General features: G+C 44.6%; 2 protein-coding genes across 2 annotated transcripts; both read left to right on the top strand.

Annotated features, from left to right (window-relative positions):
• The first annotated feature begins 3,107 nt into the window (after nucleotides 1-3,107).
• Nucleotides 3,108-13,785, top strand: RAB33A (RAB33A, member RAS oncogene family). Its single transcript, XM_087727483.1, has 2 exons — nucleotides 3,108-3,357; nucleotides 13,208-13,785. The coding sequence occupies exons 1-2, from the start codon at nucleotides 3,163-3,165 to the stop codon at nucleotides 13,658-13,660; spliced, it is 648 nt and encodes a 215-aa protein (XP_087583609.1). The 5' UTR covers nucleotides 3,108-3,162; the 3' UTR covers nucleotides 13,661-13,785.
• Nucleotides 13,786-17,300: 3,515 nt separating this feature from the next.
• RBMX2 (RNA binding motif protein X-linked 2) lies at nucleotides 17,301-23,561 on the top strand. The gene is made up of 6 exons (XM_087727281.1): nucleotides 17,301-17,455; nucleotides 18,588-18,703; nucleotides 18,828-18,879; nucleotides 19,687-19,816; nucleotides 20,760-20,940; nucleotides 21,776-23,561. The coding sequence occupies exons 1-6, from the start codon at nucleotides 17,451-17,453 to the stop codon at nucleotides 22,186-22,188; spliced, it is 897 nt and encodes a 298-aa protein (XP_087583407.1). The 5' UTR covers nucleotides 17,301-17,450; the 3' UTR covers nucleotides 22,189-23,561.
• Nucleotides 23,562-23,760: the final 199 nt, after the last annotated feature.

Below are 23,760 nucleotides of genomic sequence, written 5' to 3' on the forward strand. Positions count from 1 at the left end.
TCCCCAGCATTACATCAGAGATCAAGTGTTCGTTCATTTCTAACAGGATGTCACCTAAGTGTTATTTTCAGGGTGCAATTCTCACCGTTCAGAATCAAGATCCCTTTTAAAGCTGTGCTTAAAAATGGAAAATTACGATTAGGAAAGCAAGCATGCCCCCCATTTTATTATTGGACACTGTGCGAATGCTGGCTGGGAAATTCTGGGAGTTGAAGTCCTGACATCTTCAAGTTGCCAAGGTTGAGAAACACTGATCTACCTGGCTTAGTAAGGGGGGGAGTGTGTGTTTATGTGTATGTAGATAGCATGTGCATATGTCTTTAGGTATGGGTGTGGGTAGATATAGTCTTTGACAGTTCATTTAATGACTTTTTTAATAAAAAGTTTTTTTAAATTTTTATTCTCTTACACAGTATATAGTTACCTGTTCTGACCCCACTCGAAGATACTTCAAGGATTTATTAACACACAGACAGGACCTTGGCAGCAGTCCAGCCTGCCAAGCTAGCCACGAGAGTTCTCCAGCTCTAGTGAATTCGTTGACTCCTGCAAAGGGCGTGTGCACAATCATTCCTTTTATAGTCTTGAGAGGAGCCTAATTACCACCAGCTGAGTGCAATTACCTCCTGAAACTGCATAACTGTTCCTTACGCCTATTAGCTCTCAGTTGCTGGGCATCCAGGACCAACTCCCTTGCCTCCTCCCCACTGCTTCAATGCATGACATCAGGATCACACTCCTTTATCTCCTCCCCACTGGTCCAAGGCTCAGGCGCCTCCTAGTGGCCAACCAGCCTCTCTGCGTCCTGCTCGGAGTCGGAACCCTGTCCAGGGTCCTCCAGAGCCGACTCATAGGGCCCCTCGCTGTCGGGGTCTGGTGGCAGCTCCAACGGCTCCTGCTGGGCCACAACAGTTACAGGTATACATTCACATAGTTATTGTTCTTATTTATCTTTAGCACTTTTACATGTTTGTTTTTCCATGTAAAAAGTTAAAATATGCATCCCGGATTGCTTTTCTTAACCATCCCATACGCCTACTTTGTATTGCCCCCAACCTATTCCTTTTTGTTTTCACCCTCCCTCCCTTCTCTGCTTCCTTCCTCCTCTCCTTTTCTTTTCCTACTTCCCTTGCCTCTCCCCTACTCCTCTCTTTCTCTTCCCCCTCCTACCCTTTCTCCTTCTCTTTCTATCCCTTCTCTCCTTCCTTGCCTTTCCTCTTTCTTCCTTCTCTCCCCTTTCCCCTCCTCTCCTCTCCTCCCCTCTTCCTTTCCTTTCCTGTTGTTGTGGTTATCTCTTTTCGGCTCTGAACTGGTGTATTTTTGGGAATGTTCGAAGTTGCAACGGCACTGAAAAGGTGACTCAGCGATCAATTGTTTGAAGTTTGCCGCATCCCCATTTTGATCCTGGGATCAAAATTCCAATGCTCGGCAGCGGATTCATATTTGCGACCATTGCCGTGTCGCCAGATCACACGCTCCTCTTCTATGACTTTCCGACAAAAGCCAAGAAAATGGGGCAGCCGGATTTACTTAACAACCGTGTTACTGACTTGCCAATAACCACAGTGCTTCACTTCACAACGGTGGCAAGCCAGGTCGTAAAATGGGGCAAAACAACTCCCTTAAAAAAATGTCTCCCTGAACGCAGAAATGTTGGGGCTCAATCAAGGTCGCAAGGCGAGGACTGCCTACAGCTTCTTTCGCATTTCATTGTGTAATGTGTGGTGGCAGGAAAAATGACAACCAAGGCTATCTTATCTCAAGTCAAGGACATGATCTGTCTGGCGGACGGCCCTTCTCTAACCAGCTGCAGCCCCCTCCCCTCCTTTAAGCAACGCCCCTTCTTTAAGCAATACCACCACAAGAAGAGATTGGACTGCCATTTGTCAAAAATGGTGTAGGTGGGAGTCTCCTGCTTGGGGTGGGGGTTGGGCTAGATGACCTTGCAAGGTCCCTCCCAACTCTGTTAATCTGTAAGCATCTGGACTGCCATTTGCCAGAAATGGTGTAGGCGGGCCTCCTGCTTGGGGTGGGGGTTGGGCTAGATGACCTTACAAGGTCCTTCCAACTCTATTAATCTGTAAGCATCTGGACTGCCATTTGCCAGAAATGGTGTAGGTGGGGGTCTCCTGCTTGGGGTGGGGGTTGGGCTAGATGACCTTACAAGGTCCTTCCAACTCTATTAATCTGTAAGCATCTGGACTGCCATTTGCCAGAAATGGTGTAGGTGGGGGTCTCCTGCTTGGGGTGGGGGTTGGGATAGATGACCTTACAAGGTCCCTCCCAACTCTGTTAATCTGTAAGCATCTGGACTGCCATTTGCCAGAAATGATGTAGGTGGGGGTCTCCTGCTTGGGGTGGGGGTTGGGCTAGATGACCTTACAAGGTCCCTCCCAACTCTGTTAATCTGTAAGCATCTGTCGTTTGCCAGAAATGGTGTAGGTGGTGTAGGTGGGGGTCTCCTGCTTGGGGTAGGGGTTGGGATAGATGACCTTACAAGGTCCCTTCCAACTCTGTTAATCTGCAAGCATCTGGACTGTCATTTGCCAGAAATGGTGTAGGTGGGAGGCCTCCTGCTTGGGGTGCGGGTTGGGCTAGATGACCTTACAAGGTCCCTCCCAACTCTGTTAATCTGTAAGCATCTGGACTGCCATTTGCCAGAAATGGTGTACGTCGGAGGTCTCCTGCTTGGGGTGGGGGTTGGGCTAGATGGCCTTACAAGGTCCCTCCCAACTCTATAAGCATTAAGCACTGTTGGGGCGGGTGTCCAGCCCAGCCCACCGCCCATCGAGAGAGAATTAAGCGGGGGCTTGTGCAGCGCCCTGCCTCCCTTCTGCGGCTCATCCAGCCTTCGCGAGCCGATTGCTGACGGAGGGGAGAGAGGAGAGGAGAGGACCGCCGCCCTCCGGGCCAAGCGTGTCGGTCTCCAGCTGCGGGCTGTAGCTCCGCCTTTCGCCGGGCTGGGCGCTGGAAGCCGGCTGGCGCCCGACAGCCAATGGCCGAGCGGCCCCAGGGGCGGCTCCCGGCCGGCGGCGAAGCGAGGCTGCTCGGGCGGCTGAGGCTCGGCCGCCCCTCGTCCCTCAAGCTGGCTCTGCCGGTGCAGCGGCGCTGCTGAGCCCGCCCATCGGCTCCAGTCCTCCCTCGCCCTCTCCACCCGCCGGGATGGAGCTGGAAGCCTCGCTGGAGCAGTCGGTGCAGGCGCGCATCTTTAAGATCATCGTCATCGGGGACTCCAACGTGGGCAAGACCTGCCTGACCGTCCGCTTCTGCGGCGGCACCTTCCCCGCCAGCACCGAGGCCACCATCGGCGTGGATTTCAGGGAGAAGGCGGTGGAGATCGCCGGGGAACACATCAAGGTAAGGCGGGGACCGGGCCCGCGGGAGCATCCTTCGTGTGGGGGGGGGGGGCGGAGGAGAGATGCTGGGTACCCGGTTTCTTGGCGACCCTCCCTCCTCCCTTCTTCCATCCTTCGGCAGCCAGCATCACCGCTGGTCCGGGAAGGCTTGAGGCTCGGGAAGCCGTGGCTTCTTCTTCTTTCTCTTCTTCCATCCATCCATCCGTCCATCCATCCTACTGAAGCCTTCTTCCCGTGACATCATCTCTGGATAGTCCATAAACCCTGATTGCCTTATAAGCCAGAAAGGCGGCCCCTGGATTTGGGGTTTAGAGAGGGGTCGTGGGGATGCAGCTAGGTTGCAGTATTTCTGTATTCTTGGAGGGGCTGCTGCCCCCAAAGAAGAGGAGGGGGTGGTGGTCAAATTATTCTCTATCCAAAATACCGGAAGGCAGGAGGAGAAACAATGGATGGAAACGGATCAAGGAGAGAATCAACCTGGAAGGAGGAGGAGAAACTTCCTAACAGGGAGAACAATGAACCAGGGGAACAGCCAGCCACCAGAAACTGTGGGCACCCCATCACTGGAGGTTTTTTAAGGACAGTTACTGAGATGGTATAGGTTCTTCTCCTCCTTGAAGCAGGGGAGGGGGGGCTGGACTAGAAGACCTCCAAGGTCCCTTCCAGCTCTGGTTAATCTCCAGGGAATGCAAAACAGAGGAGGGGAGAGCTCCTGATCTCATTCTCTAAAAGGGCTGGAAGTTCTCCAGGAAGGATCAGGTAAGGAGACAGTTTGGTCCATGCCCTGGCTGGGGTTTGAACTACCTGCTGTGTGAACGTGGCCACGGTTTGAATCCCTAGAATCCCATTTCTCCTGCGTGAGCAGGGGGTTGGACTAGATGACCTCCAAGGTCCCTTCTGACTCGGTTACTATTTACTGTTTACATAGTTTCTGAGTTCATTGGTATATGTGTTTGTACCTAGCTTAGAGCTAGATGCTTTGTTTCAGGAATGCTCCTGTTAACCCCCCTCCCCCTCCCCAAGAACCTTGTGAGGTAGGTCAACCTTGGGAAAGTGACTAGCCCGAAGTTTTACCTGTTGAGCTTGGAGTTGAATTGAGACTAGCAACTTAAAGCACTATTCACACCGGTTTTCGGAATCAGGATCTCGCATAAAGCCGCCAATTGTTCGGCGAACCCTAATGAATCCTTCTAATGCAATGTGTGGCTAATGCAATGCCTCTTTTTTTTGTTTCATTTAAATCATTGATGTCTTCTCTTCACCCTGCGCCATTTCCTCCCCACAGCCCTGTCAAGTGGGAAGGGGGAGTGTGAAAACCACTGGCCTGAAGTCATCTGAATGGCGTGACTAATTAGGACATTCAGATTTGATTTTCCAGGTTTGGCCCTCATAACAATGGCTTCTCCAGTTTAATATTTTTGGAACCGTTGCACCCACCCCCAGTTGCCAAGGGATCCAAATTGCCATTTTCCACTGAGACAAATCAATCAATCTGTGTGTGTGTGTTTTGTGTGTATATTTTATGGGCATTATATATTTGCATATAATGTTAATGCACCCTGTTTCCTCAAAAATAAGACTTCCCTGGATAATAAGCCCAATCGGGCTTTTGAGCGAATGCGCTCAAATAAGCCCTCCCCCCAAAACAATCCCTCCGTTAAAATATTTAAACGCATGCGCAGATGGTCCTTGCCACTTCCGGGGGGGGGGGAAGGGGGCAGGAACATGCCCCACATGAACCTGCCATCCATGCGGAACGGCCTTGTGGAGGCCGCTCCCGCAAATCCTAGCTACCGCGCCCCTTCTCTGAGTGGCGGCTAGGGCTGGCAAGAGTACGCCAAAAACATAACTTCCAGCCCTGTCTGGATCAGCTGATCTGTGGGTCGCGGGTCATGGTTAAGGGGCTTCCTGCACCTCAAAAATAATAAGACCTCCCTGAAAATAAGGCCAAGTGCTTATTTTGGGAGTTATTTCGGGGAAACACGGTGTATATTATATACATGTATATATTTTGTCATCCATCATGACCAATCGACTGGATTGATCTCTGCAGTTTTCTTGGTAAGGGTTTTTAGAAAGTGGTTTGCCCTTGCTTCCTTCCTAGGGCTAAGAGAAAGTGACTGGCCGAAGATCACCCAGCTGGTTTTGTGCCTAAAGTGGGATTAGAACTCCCAGTCTCCCAGCTTCGAGCCTGATGCCTTAACCTCTACACCTAACTGGCTCTTTGTTTTCTACTATAATGTATATTTAAAATTTTTGAGGTTGTATTGACCTGTTGAAGGAATTAGGCTATAATCTGGCATGCTGGTCCAATGTGGGTTGGCAGATGTGATTGGTGTTAATCTGGGGTATCGATCGTGGCCTGTTTGCCTTGGTTGACCTTTCTGGAGATATACGTGTCCAAAGACCTCACCCACAATTTCATTTACCAACCCAAGCCCCTTCCCCTCATCAAAGCCCCGATCATAGAAGGAAATATTTGGAAAATCTCTGATCTTGCAGTGGGCGGACAATGGATAGAACGAGGACATTAAAATAGGTTTGTTTCTTTGTTTGTGTATCGTTGTTCAGTGTTGGGTGAGCTGAGCACAGATCTCCAAAATTCCCTTTGAGAGAAATCAATATTTAAGCTGTCATGCTTCATTCAACATAGATTGCTGTTTTGCCCAGATCAGATGATGATGCATGGATGAACTGGTTTGGTAATGTTTGGATGCCCTCATGATGAGGGCTTTATTTATCCCATTGGCAAAAATCTGATTAAAAAGTGTGGGCGGGGGATATTGGCAAAAAGGGAGATGTGAGGATACCAAGATTACAAATCCATCTGTTTTAACACAGGTACCACTGAGCATCCTTCTGTTATTTTTTCCGTGGAAGAAAACAGGATGAGATGCCTAGGAAAGCTTCTTTTTTCTTTCCCTTTACACATTAGAGAGGTTGTCATCTGTAAACTGTAACCCCTTTGAAGCTATCTGTTTTATCCTGGGTAGCCATCAGAAGTCTAGTGCTAATAAAAGTGGGTAGATGGATAAATAGGAGTCTGGAAAAGTTAGAAAGATACTTTTATTGGAACAATTGCAGAAGGATTCGGGTTTTTGAATTGCCCTGAATCCTGGAAGAAACACAGATTCTGTATTCTTCCATTGTTTCAGAAGTAGCAATAATCTGTAGCTCCTACTTTTTAAAAAAATTGTTATTTTTTTTAAAAAAGAGAACATTAATCGAACAGAAACTGATACGAATAAGGAGAACAAAGAGAGAGAATTTTTTTAAAAACCCGCAGAAATAAAACATAAAAAGAAATAGAAACATCCAAATTCCTTTGCAGCAAATACAAAACTATCTCTTACTATATGATTACCAAAAAAGCTAACTTTTTCTATCATCCCATTTCCCCCCCTCCCCCGAACATCGAAAACACAACTATTAGATCCATTTTGTCCATACAGGGTTTCCAGTCAGTTATAAACATGGATATTTTCTTTTCTCTAATCAAAGATAGCCATTTCTGCAAGTTCCTTCATTTCCCTCAACCATTCCTCCATTGTGGGTAGTGTCAAACCTTTCCACTTCTGAACATCTAACAATCTCGCTTCAGTTGTCATATGGAAAATCAAAAATTAAGGAACTTTTTGCTAGCTGCTCGCCCACTTTTAATTCCTATTTGTACTATGAGACCCAAATGTCACTCAAAAGCTGTAGTTGTGTATTTTTAAACTTGGGTTATAGAAGCACTTAAGCAAATCCACTGTGTTCTGGTTTGGTCAGAAGGCATGGTTCACAGATCATATTGAGGAAGAGGTTAGGGTCCTATTCTGACCGAGGTTTCCCAAGAGCATGAAGCAAACCCCTTGTCCCACCTAAACCCCTTTTATTAATTTGCTGTGAATTCTGCTCATTCACAGCCAGCAAAATCTTTCAAAGGAGGATTTATGGTCACAGACCTTATCTGGCTTGGAGAGCCGCCAGGCCGAGATCTGCAAAACTTGGCAAGGAGTTTTGGGCAGTCATGAACCAATTAAGCAAACTAATTGTCTCCTGCAAACTCCATTCCCCTTTCGCTCCTCTTTTATTCTCTATGGGAGGGGCCATTCATTGTCCACCTGTGGCCTTACTCCCAAGTTGACTCTTGTTCCTTAGCTCTTCCCTTCACGTGGCAACTCTGCGCATATGCACACTGGGAACAGGCTCCAGCTGTTCATCTGCCTCACTGATGTCTGACTCTGAAGGCAGCTGATAACTGGCATACGGCTCTGGCCCTTTCTCTGCCTCCGACACAAAACCCTCATCAGAGCCTTCCCCAGCCTCCAGGACTGGCCCATGTTCCTCCCCAACCTCCTCACTGTCCGAATCTGCTGCCAGCTCTGCTGGCTGCTGGCGGGCCACCCCAGGTCCATCCATGATATGTAGAATTTGCAAACTGAAATCTTAGCCTACTCTAGCATGTGTGGAAACCCATTCTATTTCTGTTTTGTTCCTTTTTCTCTGTGTGTTGCCCAGATGTGGATGAGAGCAAGATGACCTCAGAGTTTTCCTGCAGGAGTGGGAGGCTCTATGAAGCATTGCTGCTTTTAACCTTTTGAGTATCCAGGAACCATCCCAATCATCAGAGAGAGAAAGAGAGAGAGAGAAATATTTCTTTGCCTTTGATTTTTTTTTTCCTATTCCTTTTGCAAAATGAGAATTTTGGAGAGAGAAGTATTTGATGGTCTGCATCCACCATCCACTTGTAGCCCTGAGGCAAGATTATTTTAAAATGTCTTTTAAGGAAAGAGAGGATCAAAGGATCTTCAGGAGATAGGAACAGGCCTTAAGGAGCAGGCGTAAGGCTGAGTCTTTTTCAAAAAATATTAATAATAATTTTATTACAGCTCAAAAATGCAAAGAGAAACGAGCAATGCAAACTAAGAAAAATATAAGAAGTCAAGAAGAAGAAAAATGCAAAAGGCTGAATATTTTCTCTCCGCTGAATCCCTTCCAGGATGTTTACTGTTCCTTTGTTTGATGGTCCAGAGAGGCTCCCGTCCCTGCCCCTCACCTGAAATTATCTCACCGCCTAAACTATTTTATCACCCTGTTTTGCTCTATGTGTCAGTGCAATCTCACACACCCTCTGGGGACAAAAGATAGCTTTGTAGCCCCGAGGAGCTTCTGAGACCAGGATACAAAGGCTAGCTTGTGCAAAAGAGCCCTGGCTGGGGAAGGGAAGGAGATGAGGGGAGTGGCAGGCAGTCTCTATTTGCTGAGCCAGACAGGGGGGTCTATCATCCTGTGCTGAGTAATGAGGATGAGATCAATGCTGTCTCCAGAGTGTGCAAATCTCCATGTGCAACTCTGCTGTGGAGGTCCTGGAGTGAGGGTGAGCCTCCCTCAGCCAAAGCAGGGTCGTTAGGAGAATAAAACTCCTAGTTTTATTTATTTTATTTATTTATTTTAGGAGGGAAAACATTTGCATGATACTTGCAAGAAGTAGTAGAGGTGAGTTGCTCCCGGTTCATGCCCGAACCAGTAGTAAAAAAATTGGCAACCCACCATTGATCAGTAGGTAGATAATTCTTGGGTTACAGCCATTCATTTCGTGACCATTCGAAATTATAACAGCACTGAGAAAAGTGAGTACGGTCAATCCTCGCACTTATGCCCGTCAAATGGGCACGTGATCAACATTCAAGTACTCGGCAACTGGTCTGTATTTAGAGTTCCCAATTCACAGGATTGCCATGGGTAGCACTTCCCAGTTGACTTCTTACAAATAGAGTCAATGGGAAATCCAGATCCTCTTAATGACCACTTAACCATCTGTTTGACCCCCCTCCTCCGTCCAGTAACAAATGCCGAGACAAGCTTAACTGGAATGTACTTTAATAGCAAGACACCAAAACCTCGGTGGCTGAAAGCCAAGCAGAACAAACAGATAAGGACCTTGGCAGCAACTCAGACAAACTCAGGCAGCAATAAACACAGATAAGGCTTGGCAGTAATCCAGCCTGCCAAGCCCACAGTAATGTCCTCCGACATTCAATCCTGCGTTGATTTCTGCAAAGGGGGCTGTGTGCACAAGTAGCTTTTTATAGTCTGGAGAGGTGCCTAATGACCACCAGCTAAGTACAATCACCTCCTGTAATTGCGTAATTGTTCCTGACGCCTAATAGCTCTTCGATGGTGTGCATCCAGGAACAACTCATTACTGGCCTCCGGCTCACTCTCCCTTGTCTCCTCCCCACTGGTCCAAGGCTCAGGTGCCTCCTGGTGGTCAACCAGCCTCTCTGCGCCCTGCTCGGAGTCGGAACCCTGTCCAGGGTCCTCCACCTCCTCCAGAGCCGACTCAGAGGGCCCCTCGCTGTCGGAGTGTGGTGGCAGCTCCAACGGCACCTGATGGGCCACAACAACCATCATAGTGATTTGCTTAGCAAACGTGGCAAAAAATGGGGGGGAGGGTCCTAAAATTATCTGCGACTCACTTAACAACCTGCTTGCTTAGCAAATGGAAATTCTGGTTTCGATTGTGGTCATGTGTCGGGGACCTATCCAGTGGTGGGATTCAAATAATTTAACAACTGGTTCTCTGCCCTGATGATTTCTCCCAACAACCAGTTCACCAAACTGCTCGGAAAATTAACAACCGGTTCTCCCGAAGTGGTGCAAACTGGCTGAATCCCACCACTGGACTTATCTGTAAATCCAAGGGCCAGCAACATCACTATCTGCCTGGCATCAGGAATCCACGTTATATATATATATATAACGTGGATTCCTGATGCCAGGAACTTAAAGTCACAACCCCTGGTATGCCCAAGTGTGGGAGGAAGGTCACACTTCCACTCTCTGTCATTAGGCTCGTCACAAGAGTCCATCCAGACAGAAACCCAATATTTTTACTGTTGCCTTTGTTATATTTGTGTTTTTTATTTGTGCTGATAAATAAATAAAGGAAGACTAGTATAGATCTATTTCAAGCTATTTAGCTCTCATCAGCTAGCCATATCCTTACTGGGATTCGAACCTGTGCTCTATTGCCTCCCAGGCAGGGAGTTAACCATTTGAGCTACAGAGAACGACTCCTTTTATCAGCCAGCCAGGGTGGGAGGTATATACTTAAAGTCACAACCCCTGGTATGCCCAAGTGTGGGAGGAAGGTCACACTTCCACTCTCTGTCATTAGGCTCGTCACAAGAGTCCATCCAGACAGAAACCCAATATTTTTACTGTTGCCTTTGTTATATTTGTGTTTTTTATTTGTGCTGATAAATAAATAACGGATTTATTTATTTGACCTTCCTCCCACACTTGGGCATACCAGGGGTTGTGACTTTAAGTATATACCTCCCACCCTGGCTGGCTGATAAAAGGAGTCGTTCTCTGTAGCTCAAATGGTTAACTCCCTGCCTGGGAGGCAATAGAGCACAGGTTCGAATCCCAGTAAGGATATGGCTAGCTGATGAGAGCTAAATAGCTTGAAATAGATCTATACTAGTCTTCCTTTATTTATTTATCAGCACAAATAAAAAACACAAATATAACAAAGGCAACAGTAAAAATATTGGGTTTCTGTCTGGATGGACAAGGAATGTCACAACTTATCTAAAGTTGGCTTTACAAAAGGGGACTTAAAGTACAAGCGAGGGTCGATACTAAAGTTAGTTAGTTTATTTTTTTTATAAATCTTTTTATTAATCATTCTTGGGGGAAAAAAGTGTTTAGTTCCCACTCCCTGCCCAACCGCCCCCCCAACCTTCCCCCTCCCCCCGACTTCCCAGAACCAATACAGGGTATAAATCTTTAGCAAAAAGAATCTAAGATACAGTTTAAGAAAAAAAAAAGATGGTGAACAACGTATTTCCATTGAACTCTAGCTCCTCCTTGCTGGACTAACTCTAGATAATTTATAATTCCTGATCTCTAATCCTAAACTATCTGGAATTTCTTAGTCCCATATTTGTTTTGAGTATAATCAATCCATCTTTTCCACTCCAGTTTGTATCTCTCGTTTGAATGGTCCTTAAGATATGCAGATATTTTGGCCATCTCGGCTAGGTTTGTTACTTTCAATGTCCATTCTTGAATAGTAGGCAAATCTTCCTTCTTCCAGTATTGCGCCACCAACAATCTAGCTGCAGTTATTAAATGCAATATCAGATTAGTCTCTACAACTGTACAATCAGTAATTATGCCTAACAAAAATAACTGAGGGGTAAACTTAATCTTTTTTTAAAGAACATTTTGCATAATCCACCATATTTTAATCCAAAATGCTTTAACCTTTTTGCAAGTCCACCATATATGAAAATATGTAGCATCCATACACTCACATCTCCAGCATTTAGGTTGTAACTTCGGATACATAGAAGCCATTTTTTAAGGATCTAAATGCCATCTATAAAACATCTTATAAAATTTTTCTCTCAAGTTTTGGGGCTGTGTAAACTTTACATTTCTCACCCATCTTTTCCCATGTATCCAGCATTATTGGTTCTTCAACATTTTGAGCCCATTTACCGGTAATCATGCAGTCCTTAACTAGTTCTGTTTCCAAGTCAATTTCTATTAGTACATTATATAATCTCTTTATATGCGTTGGACTTTGATCTCTAATTTGTTTAAGTAAATTATCCTCGACTTGCATAAAGCCAATTTTTTGATCTATTTTCCATCTAGCCTGAAACTGCCCGTATTGAAACCATGTTTGAATTACTTTTTCCTTTTTTAGTACATCCAAGGGTTTCAGTTGTAGTACACCTCTTTCTACAGTAAGAAGCTGTCTATAAGTAGTTACATCCTGTTTTTGTACTATATTCATATTTTCTATTGCATGTCTAGGAATAGTCCACATAGGTATCTTATCATTTAATTTGTATTGATATTTTTTCCAAACCCGCAGTAGAGCATTCCTTAAAATATGATTTTTAAAATTCTTATCCACCTTTTTGTTGTATAGCAAATAAGCATGCCGGTTCCACCACAAAACCGCGGACGACAAAATCGCGCTCGACGAAAGCGCGTACGTGACGTCATCACAACGCGACGAAAACATCGCGCTGTGAGCGGAAAATTTAAAATTAAAGCGAAAACCTTACCCTAACCCCCCCCAAACCTAACCCTAAACCTAACCCTTAACCTAACCCTAAACCTAACCCTAAACTTAACCCTTAACCTAACGCTAAACCTAATGCTAACCCTTAACGCTAAACCTAACCCTAACGCTTAACGTAACCCTAAACCTAAACCTAACCCTTAACCTAACCCTAACCCTAAACCTAACCCTTACCTTTATGTGAATCAGCTTGCTTTAATTTTATTTTAATTTTAATTTAATTTATTTTTTTATTTTTTTCGTCGCGCTGCTGATGACGTCAGGTACGCGCTTTCGTCGAGCGCGCTTTTGTCGTCCGCGGTTTTGACGGGTCACGAAGCATGCCAGCCATATACCAAATCATACCCTTCAATATTAAGTATTCTATCATCTGTTAAATTAATCCAGTCACTAATTATAGACAAAACTACTGCATCATAATGTAGTTTATTTTAGTGTATGGTTGCTAAATGTTTATACCCTGTATTTGCTCTGGGAGGTTGAGGGGGGGGGTCTGTGGGATGGGGGGGGGGAGGGAGGGAAGGGGAAAGTATATAATTGTAAAACTCATTAAAAAATTTAATAAAAAAAAAAGAAAAACAAAGGAAGTCCAGGGGCCTCTTGAGGGGGGGGGGAAGCATCTTTGGGACATAGCGAGGGGAAAATTTAAAAGAGCGATGGGTTCCCGCAACAGAGGAAAAGATCCATGGCTTCAAACTGGAAGTGGCAGGAACCCCGTATCTGTAGGTTTCCCAAGTGTTGTGCTCTTCTTTTCCAGGTCCAGGTGTGGGACACAGCAGGCCAAGAGAGGTTCCGGAAGAGCATGGTGGAGCATTACTACCGCAACGTCCACGCGGTGGTTTTTGTCTACGACGTCACCAAAATGGCCTCCTTCCTCAACCTGAAGAACTGGATCGAGGAGTGCAACGGCCACGCCGTCCCGGCTCTCGTCCCCAAAGTTCTTGTGGGAAACAAGTGTGACTTGCGGGAACAAATCCAAGTCCCGTCCAGCATGGCCCTGAAATTTGCCGATGCCCACAATATGCTTTTGTTTGAAACCTCCGCCAAGGACCCGAAAGAGAGTCAGAATGTGGAGTCTATTTTTATGTGTCTGGCCTGCCGGCTGAAGGCCCATAAGTCTCTACTCTATCGGGACATGGAAAGGCAAGGGAAGGGACAGAAAATTGAGCTGGCGCCGGCCTCGGGCAGTAGGAACGCCTGCCCTTGCTGAAGGGGCAGTCTTGACTGTTGAGCTGGGAGGGTTGGGCAGGCGGTTTTGTGTGCCTCGATAAACTGAATCAACGTTGCTCGTTTCCAGTGAATTCCATGTTAAATTAATAATAAACATTTGTATGGATCACACTTGGTTTCGGTGTAGCTTTTTCTCTGCCCTCCACTGAAACCCGTTGACTGTAATTGAGGGGTCCTGGGTGCTCTCTGAGCTTGGCTGTTTTTCTGCGGACATTTCATTACCCTAATTAGGTAACGTCATCAGCGCCCAAACTATCAAAAGGTAACATCATCAACATTGATGATGTTGCCTAACGGTAGTTTGGGGAATGAAACGTCTGTAAGAAAACAACCAAGCTTAGAGAACACCCAAGACCCTCTTCCTCCTTCTCCTCTTCCTTCTCCTCCTCCTCCATTCCATAAACCACACTCTTTTCTAGCACTGATGATGTTACCTAGTTGGGTAATGAAACGTCTTCAAGAAAAAAACCAAGCTCAGAGAGCACTCAGGACCCTCTTCCTTTCCCCCCACTCCTTCTGCTCCATTCCACAAACCACACTCCCTTCTACAACTGATGATGTTACCTGGTTGGGTAATGAAACGTCTTCAAGAAAACAACCAAGCTTAGAGAACACCCAAAACCCTCCGCCTCCCCCTCTTCCTTCTCTTCCTCCCTTCTCCATTCCACAAACCACACTCCCTTCTAGCACTGATGATGTTACCTAGTTGGGTAATGAAACGTCTTCAAGAAAACAATCAAGCTTAGAGAACACCCAAGACCCTCTTCCTCCTCCTCCTCCTCTTCCTTCTCCTCCTCCTCCCTTCTCCCCCATTCCATAAACCACACTCCCTTCTAGCACTGATGATGTTACCTAATTGGGTAATGAAATGTCTTCAAGAAAAAAACCAAGCTCAGAGAGCACTCAGGACCCTCTTCCTTTCCCCCCCTCCCTTCTGCTCCATTCCACAAACCACACTCCCTTCTACAACTGATGATGTTACCTAGTTGGGTAATGAAACGTCTTCAAGAAAACAATCAAGTTCAGAGCGCATCAAGGACCTCTCTTGTCAATCCTGAGCTACAAATATTATCCTTTGTTGGGTTGTCATACTTTCAGTCATAGCTTGTGACAATCATAAAGTGGGTCAGTACAGGACCATGGCCAATTTTATGACCTTGCTGTGGCAATCGTTAAGCAAACGTGGCAGTCATAAGTGTAAAATCCTTTAATTAAAGAGAGCCGCGGTGATGCAGTGGTTAGAATGCAGTACTGCAAGCTAACTCTGCCTGCTGGCAGGAATTCGATCATGATCGGCTCAAGGTTGACTCAGCTTTCCATTTTTCCCAGGTCAGTAAAATGAGGACCCAAATTGTTGAAGGGCAATAGGCTGACTCTGTTTTGGAAAGGCTGTAAAGCATTTATGAAGTGATATATTATTCTAAGTGCTATGGCTATTGCTAAAATTGTTCGCTATGGGGCAGTTTTTGCTGGAAACTCTAAGTAAACACCAGTTTCCAACAAAACTGTAAATTATGTTCACAGAACTAATAGGATGCTGTATATGACCGTACATATGTGTCAGCAGTTGAGAGTCCCAAATGCTATCACAGGGGGATGGAGGTTTCACCAGGGGTGGGATTCAATTTTTTTTACTACCAGTTCTGTGGCTGTGGCTTGGTGGGTGTTGATTGGTGGGTGTGGATTGGTGGGCATGGCAGGGGAAGGATACTATAAAATCCCATTCTCTCCCGATCAGCTGGGACTCGGGAGGCAGAGAATAGATGGGGACGGGGCCAGTCAGAGTTGGTATTTACTGGTTCTTCAGAACTGGTCAGAACCCACTGAATATCACCTCTGGGTGGCACGGACATCGTAACTGGGTTGTATGTCTTATTTTGGGGGGTCCATTGTAACTTTAAAGGGTTGCTAAGTGAGCACTCATAACTTAAGGATCATCAATTATATGCTGTCTGGGCTGCTGAATTTCCCTGGCTGGATTCACCTGACAATGACCCGTTCACACTAGATGCTAAATCCTATTGTTAGTTTATTCAATTGGACAAGATGTAGCTTATCAATGAAGAAAAATCACATCATGGCCTATGAATCCAGACAGCAAGGACAATTTAAGGCACATTTTCCTGTCTGGCTGAAGGCTGAAGTCCAATTACTTGTTTTGCTTACAAAGAATCTTGCAAAAGTTCTCACACAAGCATGTGACGGGCAAAAAGCACGTCTACAGGGTAAAACAGAGCTAAATTGTGCGTCTTTGCGCTCCTCCTTACATCAGACTCTTCAACAAGAGGTCTGAACGGGCCCGATTCTTGTGGCATCTTTTTTAACATTTGAAAAATATATTCTCATTCATAGATTAGAAGTCTCTTCAGCAGACGTTTATAGGGTTATCCCCATGTAAGATACATTCTTAGATTCCTGGCTACCCATATCTGGAGGGCATCAGGCTATGTGTGTTTATAGGCCTTAACAATTCATCATTCTGTCTCTTTTTTAATCATGATGGTTAAGGTGATGGGTCTAAAAATGCTTATCAAAGCTTGCTTTATTGGTTTACCAAGAGTAATTTGTAGGAGAAATTTTGTATTCTCTGCAATGGAAACATAAGATGTCCTTAGAGTATCAGGAGAACTAAGACCTTCACCCATCTTTGGGGATTTTTTTGTATAATTTTTATTTTATTTTATCTTAATACAAAGTACAAACAGTCCATTAAGAGTGTGTCGTTTGGGCACAAATATTTTGGGCAATAAAATAATTAAATTGTACAATCATACTCATTATTTTTCTATTCAGTGATCCTATCTATTCTACTATTATTATTCCTTCACTGCTATAACAATCCTCTTCTTAATTTATTTAGCACTTTTACTTATATTAACTCTAATACATTTTTAACACAGCTAATTTCACTTCTAATGTTTATATTTACTCTCTAACCATTGATAAGATGCTTCCCTTATAGCATAATCAATGTTCTTTCTCTTTCATTGCCAATGTTAATCTGTTCATTTCTGCATATTCTAATATTTTCCTAATCACATTCCTAATCTAATTCCTAATCACACTCATCTTTCTTATATGCATTGCTTATTAAGCTATTCAAGCCATCCAGACCCATTCTGTCTTTACTAATACACCAGTAGGTCTGATATACTGTAGTTTAATTTTTTTTATTGGCCAACTCAGCTGTCACAGCTGGTCCGTTTAGGTAAGCAGTTTTTCTGAGATTTTTTTGGAACTTTCCCGTGCTTTTTTATGCCAATGTCTGGTTATCTTCTTAGATTCCATTGATCATAACTATAATAACTATTTGAAAATTATCAGGGCTAGTGGCCACATTCAAATGGTTCAGGAAGAATTTTAAGAATGGCAGGCAAGGAATTCATATGCACACATGATGTGCAATTAGAGCCACAAGAAGTGATTTTAGGAGCATTTCGAACGCAAATGAAACTCGTTTGAAGTTTCAAAGGCAAACTGCAGAATTTTAACCATCGAGAAGCGAGGTGCTAGATCGGCGACATCAGAAGGTCGATCTTTCCTTCTGCGCGGAATGTAAGCTTTGTGTTCTTCTACAATTTCTACCTCTATGGTTTCCTGCTGAACTCCGAAGGGGGAGAGAGAGTAGGAGATGAAACGGAAGGAAGGGAAAATTCATTCATTACAGTCCAGGAGGTTCAGCCTATTGGAGAGAGGAAGAGGCGGGCTCACGCTTGCGCAGTACAGCGGCCTGTAGGACGCATGTGCAAATCCAAGAGGACGCTTTCGGGATGAAGTAAGTGGCAGTTGGATAATAACAAAAAATAATAGTAAATATTTTTATGGAAAAGGAAAAAGTGGGAGCAGGGCTTTTTGGGGGATAAGTTTTCAACTTCGGAACTCTGTGGTGACTATAGTGTGGAATCGACGCAATACTAATGCGGAAGAGTGCTTCTGGGCATACACAGAGTGCGTTTTCATCTAGCAAATAATAGAATAACAGAGTTGGAAGGGACCTTGGAGGTCTTCTAGTCCAACCCCCTGCTCGGGCAAGGGGCAATAAGAATTGCCTTTTTTTTTTGCTCCAGTTAAGGCTAATCTTTAAGCTACTAGGATGAGTACATCATATATGTGTATATAGGACAGAGGCAACTATAGTATCAGTGGGCTAAAAGTCTGTAGAGCTTCTCAGTCATCCAGGTCATGGCTGTCCCAAAGGTGCCTTTTCAGGAGGTAACTGGATTTTGAAAAGAAAGAAAAGAAAGTCCAGTTGCCTCCTGAAAAAGCACCTTTGGGACAGCCATGACCTGGATGACTGAGAATCTCTACAGACTTTTATCTATGCAATTTGGGGTGGAACACCCTTGGAATAGTCTGGGAGTAGGGATGGATTTCCAGAAAAAAAAATTGCAGACTACAGGAACCAGGAGCACCACTCAGGTGACCCTGAGGACACAGAGAAACCTCCAAGTGGCCTCAACAACCCTCTAAAAGGATGCAAATGACCAGATGTCTGCAAGGAGTATAAATCCTAACATTCCCCACCATCCTATCAGAGTTAAAGAAGCTTCTTGGAGGCGAAGCGAAAAGTCCCCAAAGGGGGGAGGAAACATGAAAGTCCAGTTGCCTCCTAAAAAAGCATCTTTGGGACTATCAGTGGGATAGAAAATGCCCAGGGTCCAATATGTCTGTCCATTCAGGCCCCTCTTTCAGTTGGCCTGGTGTGGTGTGGGCAGTGGTGGAGGGATAAAATGTGTGTATGGTAACACTGATCTCTGGGATGAACTTGGAATGAAATGAGTCAATATAAGTAATTTTTGGGGAAGGCAGGAATTTCTGGAAGGCAGGAAGAAATTGTGGAAGGAATTTAAAAGGAATTGTGAACTGTAGGTTAAGACATGTTTTTTTGTTCTTTTTTCCTTCTCCAGCCCATTAACCAAAGTGAAGCTGATCAACAAACTGAATGAGCGTGAAGCAGAGCTGGGAGTGCAGGATAAGGTCTCCTGGCACGCAGAGTATAGCGACAGCGCCTGGGTGTTTGTGGGTGCGTGGTTGTGCCTGGAAGCATCTTCCCATATCAAGCCCCTGCAGCATTGTAAACTATAATTAGTCATACAGGAAAAAGGCTAAACGGTTAATAATCACTTCCGTTCTTTTCTTCTTCTTAGGGGGATTGCCATATGAGCTGACCGAAGGGGACATTATCTGTGTATTTTCACAGTAAGTGAGAACAAGGAAAACTTAACTTCAGAAAATGAGAAGGTGTTTGTTTGTTTGAGATTGCTTTAACATTGCTTTTCAATTAAAACCAAAATATAATGCAAGTAACAACAGTGAAGAGGAATAAAAGGGTAACTGGTGAAATTAGCTTTAAAAGTTTACAGTGAAATCCCATACATCTATTTAGAAGCAGCTGCTATTGAACTGAATAGTGCTTGCTTCAAAATAGTGCAGTGTAGTCTTGGCCAATGATTTTGCCAGCTCTTGCCAGGGAGGTGCTGTGCTATTATAGGCTTTACAGTGTAAATGTGGAATTCTCTCTTGGGAAAATCCACATGGACACCATTTTTTAAAAAAAAGCTCTGAGCAATAAAATTTATTTTATTTAGCTAAACTGATGCCTTTAGTTTTAACTAAAAGCATCAGTTGAGCTGAAACAAATATGAAAATAATAATAATCTTGTTTGTCGTTGGAGAAAACCCAGACGTATTGGAATAGCATCTATTCCAGAGCAGGTTTTTTCCTGAGATTATTTGTTAAAGCAGAAGTTTAGAAAATAATATTCTTACATTGCTTCTGGGGGCCTTATGAATGCTTAGAGGTTACCTAGTTGATTCAAAATGCTGGATGAGATGTAATCTAGTAAAATAGCTCTTAGTCTCAGTGTATGGAACGGGGCTACAGCCTTTAAGACCTACATCAACACTTGCATTTTCTCAAAAATCATCTCGCGCTTCTGCCATTTCAATTTTTTGTTCTTTAGACCCAAGACTAAATATTGTCAACTTCCTTTTTTTTCTCTTCAGGTATGGAGAAATTGTGAACATCAACCTGGTACGTGATAAAAAGACGGGGAAATCCAAAGGTTTCTGCTTCATTTGCTACGAGGATCAGCGAAGCACTATTCTTGCAGTTGATAACCTTAATGGGATAAAGGTTAGTTTAGTCATTGGAAATCCTCTGGGTATTTTGCTTCTCAGATTGGGCTGTGATACAGTTTCACACTGTTGCGGCCCACCAGCTGACAGCAAAGCTGACAGCAGACTCGGATGATGAGGAGGTTGGGGAGGAACTTGAGCCAGTTCTGGAGTCTGGGGAAGGTTCTGATGGATGCTCTGCATCGGATGCAGAGATAGAGCCAGGGCTGTCCGACATTTCCCAGCCACCAGAGAGGCAGCTGCCTTTGGAGGCTGAGATAAGTGGGGAGGAAGAACAGCTGGGGCCTGTTCCAGATGTGCATATGCACAAAGCTGTTAGAAGAGGAGAACAACTGAGGACTAGGAGTCCACTCGGGAAGCAAGGCACACATGGACGGTGAATGGCCCGCTCCCTGGCTGGGGAATAAATAGAAGGAAAGGAGAGTAGTGGTTGTAGGAGACAACAGTTCGGATTTCTGAAGATTTGGCTCATCTCGGCCTGGCAATTGTCACAAGGAACTGATAAGGTCTGTTACTGCAGTGAACTATTTGAAGGACTATTGCCTGGACTTTTCGGTGTGTGAATGTCATTAATTCACAGGAGATAAATAAAGAGGGGTTTTTCAGGACAAGGAGTCTGATTCTTGTTTCTGCTAAGGCTGGGTCAGAACACACACAATATATATATTTAGAAACACCAAGACCTCTTATGAAAGGATGCAGTGAATTTATGCAGGGCTTCCTGGACGTAGCAGGAAGGGAGCAGCAGGCAGAAAATCCTCTTTTCATATCAGCAAAAAATAAAGCTGCTTTCATAATAATCCAAAGATTATCTCAGGCTTCACTGTATCTTAAGCCAAAATCTTAAATTGCTTATATTTGATGGTTACCTGCTTATATAGCTTCTTGGGGGGGGGGGGGGGATTAATAGTTTCATGATGTTTGTAATTTTATGTTTCCAGATAAAAGGAAGGACAATCCGGGTGGACCACGTGGCCAACTACCGCCCCCCCAAAGATTATGAGGATACGGATGAGATTACAAAGGCTCTCCGTGAGAAAGGATGCGGTATTAAAACCCCTCCCCCAAGTTCAGCTGAACCCTCCGAAGATGATGAAGTGGAAGTAAAAAAGCACAAGAAAGGTGAGAAGTCTTTTCCCCCCTTTCTGTAGCCAGAATTATACAACCTGGAAAACTCATAATTTGTTTAATCACATTTGATTAAGTCACCACTCTTCACACAACATGCTGTGCTACAATGTGCCTTATTTGAAGTAGGCTGTTGCGTGGTTCTATGCCGCGTGCAAATCTCAACTTTAAAGCTGTTGGAAGCTTTGAGATAAAGGAATACACAATATGTGCAGCATTTCAGTGAAGAATGACCTGGAAATCCAGAATCCTATTAGTTTTCTGGCTTTTGAATTATATCTGATTAGGGTGGATTATACCTGCATCAATATATCTGTGGTGTTTCAGCCGTAATTAACTGTAGGCTTTTAGAGAACCAAAAAAAAATCTTGGGATGAAGGAGAAAAGTCTGATTCCCTATTTTTAAGGATTTGTTGCGACATAAAATCGGGCATTGTTTCTCATTCTGAGCAACTTTAACTTTCCCAGCTAAAATTTGGGGAACTAAAATTCACACAACTTTTTTTAAAGTTGTTGAAAATGAGCAAAAATGAAATAGAAAGTGCCAGTTCTTTCTGTTAGAGGTACAGTAGATATTAGCGTTAACAAGCCAACATTTCAGGGTAAACAGGAGAAATACAAAATTAAATTAAAAAATGGTCAGTAGATTGGGACAAGACGGTTTGAAGAGCATTCCCTCTCAAATCATTTTGAAAGAAAGTTGAAACTTGAAAGCTGGGAAAGAGTTTCTGGAAAGATGGAATACCAGGAAATATATAAAGGATCTTAGAAAAGCATCTGAAGGAGAGATTTGCGGAAATCCTTTTGATTACATTTCTTGTACTTGCAGAAAAAAAGAAAAAGAAGAAGAAGAAAGAAAAGCGAGAGCATCGGAAACACTTGAAAGAGGAACCTGCTACAGATGTGTTTCCTCCCAAATCCAAGATAAAAGTGGAAAAAGAGGACCCAGATTATGAACGCTATGCTAGGACAAACCAGGAAACTCGGGGCAGCACATCTGGGTTCCGCCCCCAGAGTAGGATGCCACAAGGAGAAGAGCTCAAATACGAGAGCGGGGCAGAGCGATCTCGAGAAAGAGGCTCGGAAAGGGACAGATACGAGCGCAGAACGCCCCTCGGTGAGGAGAAGCACAAGAAAACAGAGACCATCAAAGATAGACACTGCTCATCGGGAAGCCGATCACGTGATCGCTCAGAAAATAGAGACAGGCCTCCCTGGGAGAAATCATCAAATCGTTATTAACTCAAACTGCTCTGTTCTCTCCTTGCAGACGCGAGAAAGGGCTTGCTCTAGACTTTGTGGTCAGAACATTGGCTCTGTGAAATAGGCAGGGGGGGACAGCGCAACGTTAAAATTTAAAAATGCAGGAGGAAACTCTGGTGTGCTCTTTGGAGCGGTGGTGCCTCCCGGTTGCAGTAAAGGCCTGAATTCCAGATGCAAAGCAGCAGTATCAGCATTCCCCCACTTCAGCATCTAGGCTTTAATAAATCCACTTTTGAACTGTTACCGTGTCTTCAGCTTCCCATTTCTGCTGCTTGCACTTTTGCATTTATCCTCCTTTAAGTTGCGGTACAGCAACTGAAGAAAAGGTGCCGGAGAAGGTCTGTGCTCTGGCAGTTTGAGTCCTACTGCCCGTGGGATGGGGTGAGCCCTCCGTCCCTTGCCTCTCCTGCTGCCAACCTAGCAGATCAAACGCCATGTAAATGCAAGTAGGTAAATGGGTACAACTTCCATGGAAAGGCAACAGCGTTCTGTGTTGTGCCCTATGTTTTGCCCTGCAGCAGGATGCCCTGCCGGCCACATGACTGCAGAAACGTCATTAAGCAACACGGATTCCTGATTTGAAGAGCGAGATGTGAGCACCGCCTTCCAAAGTCTGCTACGACTAGTGAAGTAAAACCCACAGTTACACCTTTACCTTTGCTTTGTTGTAGTATAAGTGTTTGGCAAGGGTTGAGCAGTCTTTTCAAGACACGGGCTAAATTCTCTTAGCTAAGCGATCAGAATATGCACCCCTGAGCTTGACTGGAGCAAAGCAGAAACATTGGTTCATCTCCTTCTCCAGTGGTGGGATTCAGCCAGTTCATATCGGTTCACGCAAGCTGGTTGTTAAATTACGCCCACATCCCGCTATCCAAGTGCATCCTGGGCGCTGTGCTGCAATGGAGAAACAAGCAACGGAGCAGCTGACGCGAAGGAATAAGACCGCTTTGCCTCTTTCTTCTCCCTGTTCCTCCTTCCCTCGGGTCGACCGCTCTGTGTGGAGATGTTTGCCTTTCTCAATGGCTGGCAAACCACGTTGAGAATGCAAATATCAACACAATAATCCTTCCTTAATTAGTGTGAGCCTGAGTAATGCAACTCAGCACAATTATTAACCTGATCCTTAACAAAGATGAGACAACATCTGGCACATAGGCATATTCCATCGCTCGCAACAACATCTGGTTGTCTATTAACTTACTCAGACATAGCTTGGATTTTTGTCTAGCTAATCCAATCAGCATAAGTAAACTTTGATCAATTAGCTTCTGCCAGTCTCTGTCACGTAAACTGTTTTTATGACAATAAAAGGAGAGCTCTCACAAGCTGTTGAGAGTGCCTTCACAACCTTCTTCCTGCCTGCGTGTCTTTTCTTCATCACCACAACAGCTCTGTTTCCCATTCCTCCATTGCAGCCCAGGATCCATCTTGATAGCGGGAGGGGAGGGGGTGTAATTTAACAACTGGTTTGTCCAGGGTCAGGTTGGCCGTTGCGGGAGGCTCGTTGTGCATGTGCGTCAGAGCTGGAGGACGGGGATGGGCCACACCTCC

Source organism: Thamnophis sirtalis, unplaced genomic scaffold, assembly GCF_051295495.1.
Source record: "Thamnophis sirtalis isolate CommonGarterSnake01/CBP01778 unplaced genomic scaffold, rThaSir2_p1.2 scaffold_13, whole genome shotgun sequence".
Lineage (NCBI taxonomy): Eukaryota > Metazoa > Chordata > Lepidosauria > Squamata > Natricidae > Thamnophis > Thamnophis sirtalis.

What these genes read in the sequence shown, in the direction of transcription:
- RBMX2 (XM_087727281.1), top strand. An exon ending in CAGCGCCTGGGTGTTTGTGG is followed by an intron (nt 18,704 to 18,827) that starts GTGCGTGGTTGT and finishes TCTTCTTCTTAG; the next exon opens with GGGGATTGCCATATGAGCTG. An exon ending in ATAACCTTAATGGGATAAAG is followed by an intron (nt 19,817 to 20,759) that starts GTTAGTTTAGTC and finishes TTATGTTTCCAG; the next exon opens with ATAAAAGGAAGGACAATCCG.
- RAB33A (XM_087727483.1), top strand. Translation starts at nt 3,163, where the DNA reads ATGGAGCTGGAAGCCTCGCTGGAGCAGTCGGTGCAGGCGCGCATCTTT. An exon ending in TCGCCGGGGAACACATCAAG is followed by an intron (nt 3,358 to 13,207) that starts GTAAGGCGGGGA and finishes CTTCTTTTCCAG; the next exon opens with GTCCAGGTGTGGGACACAGC.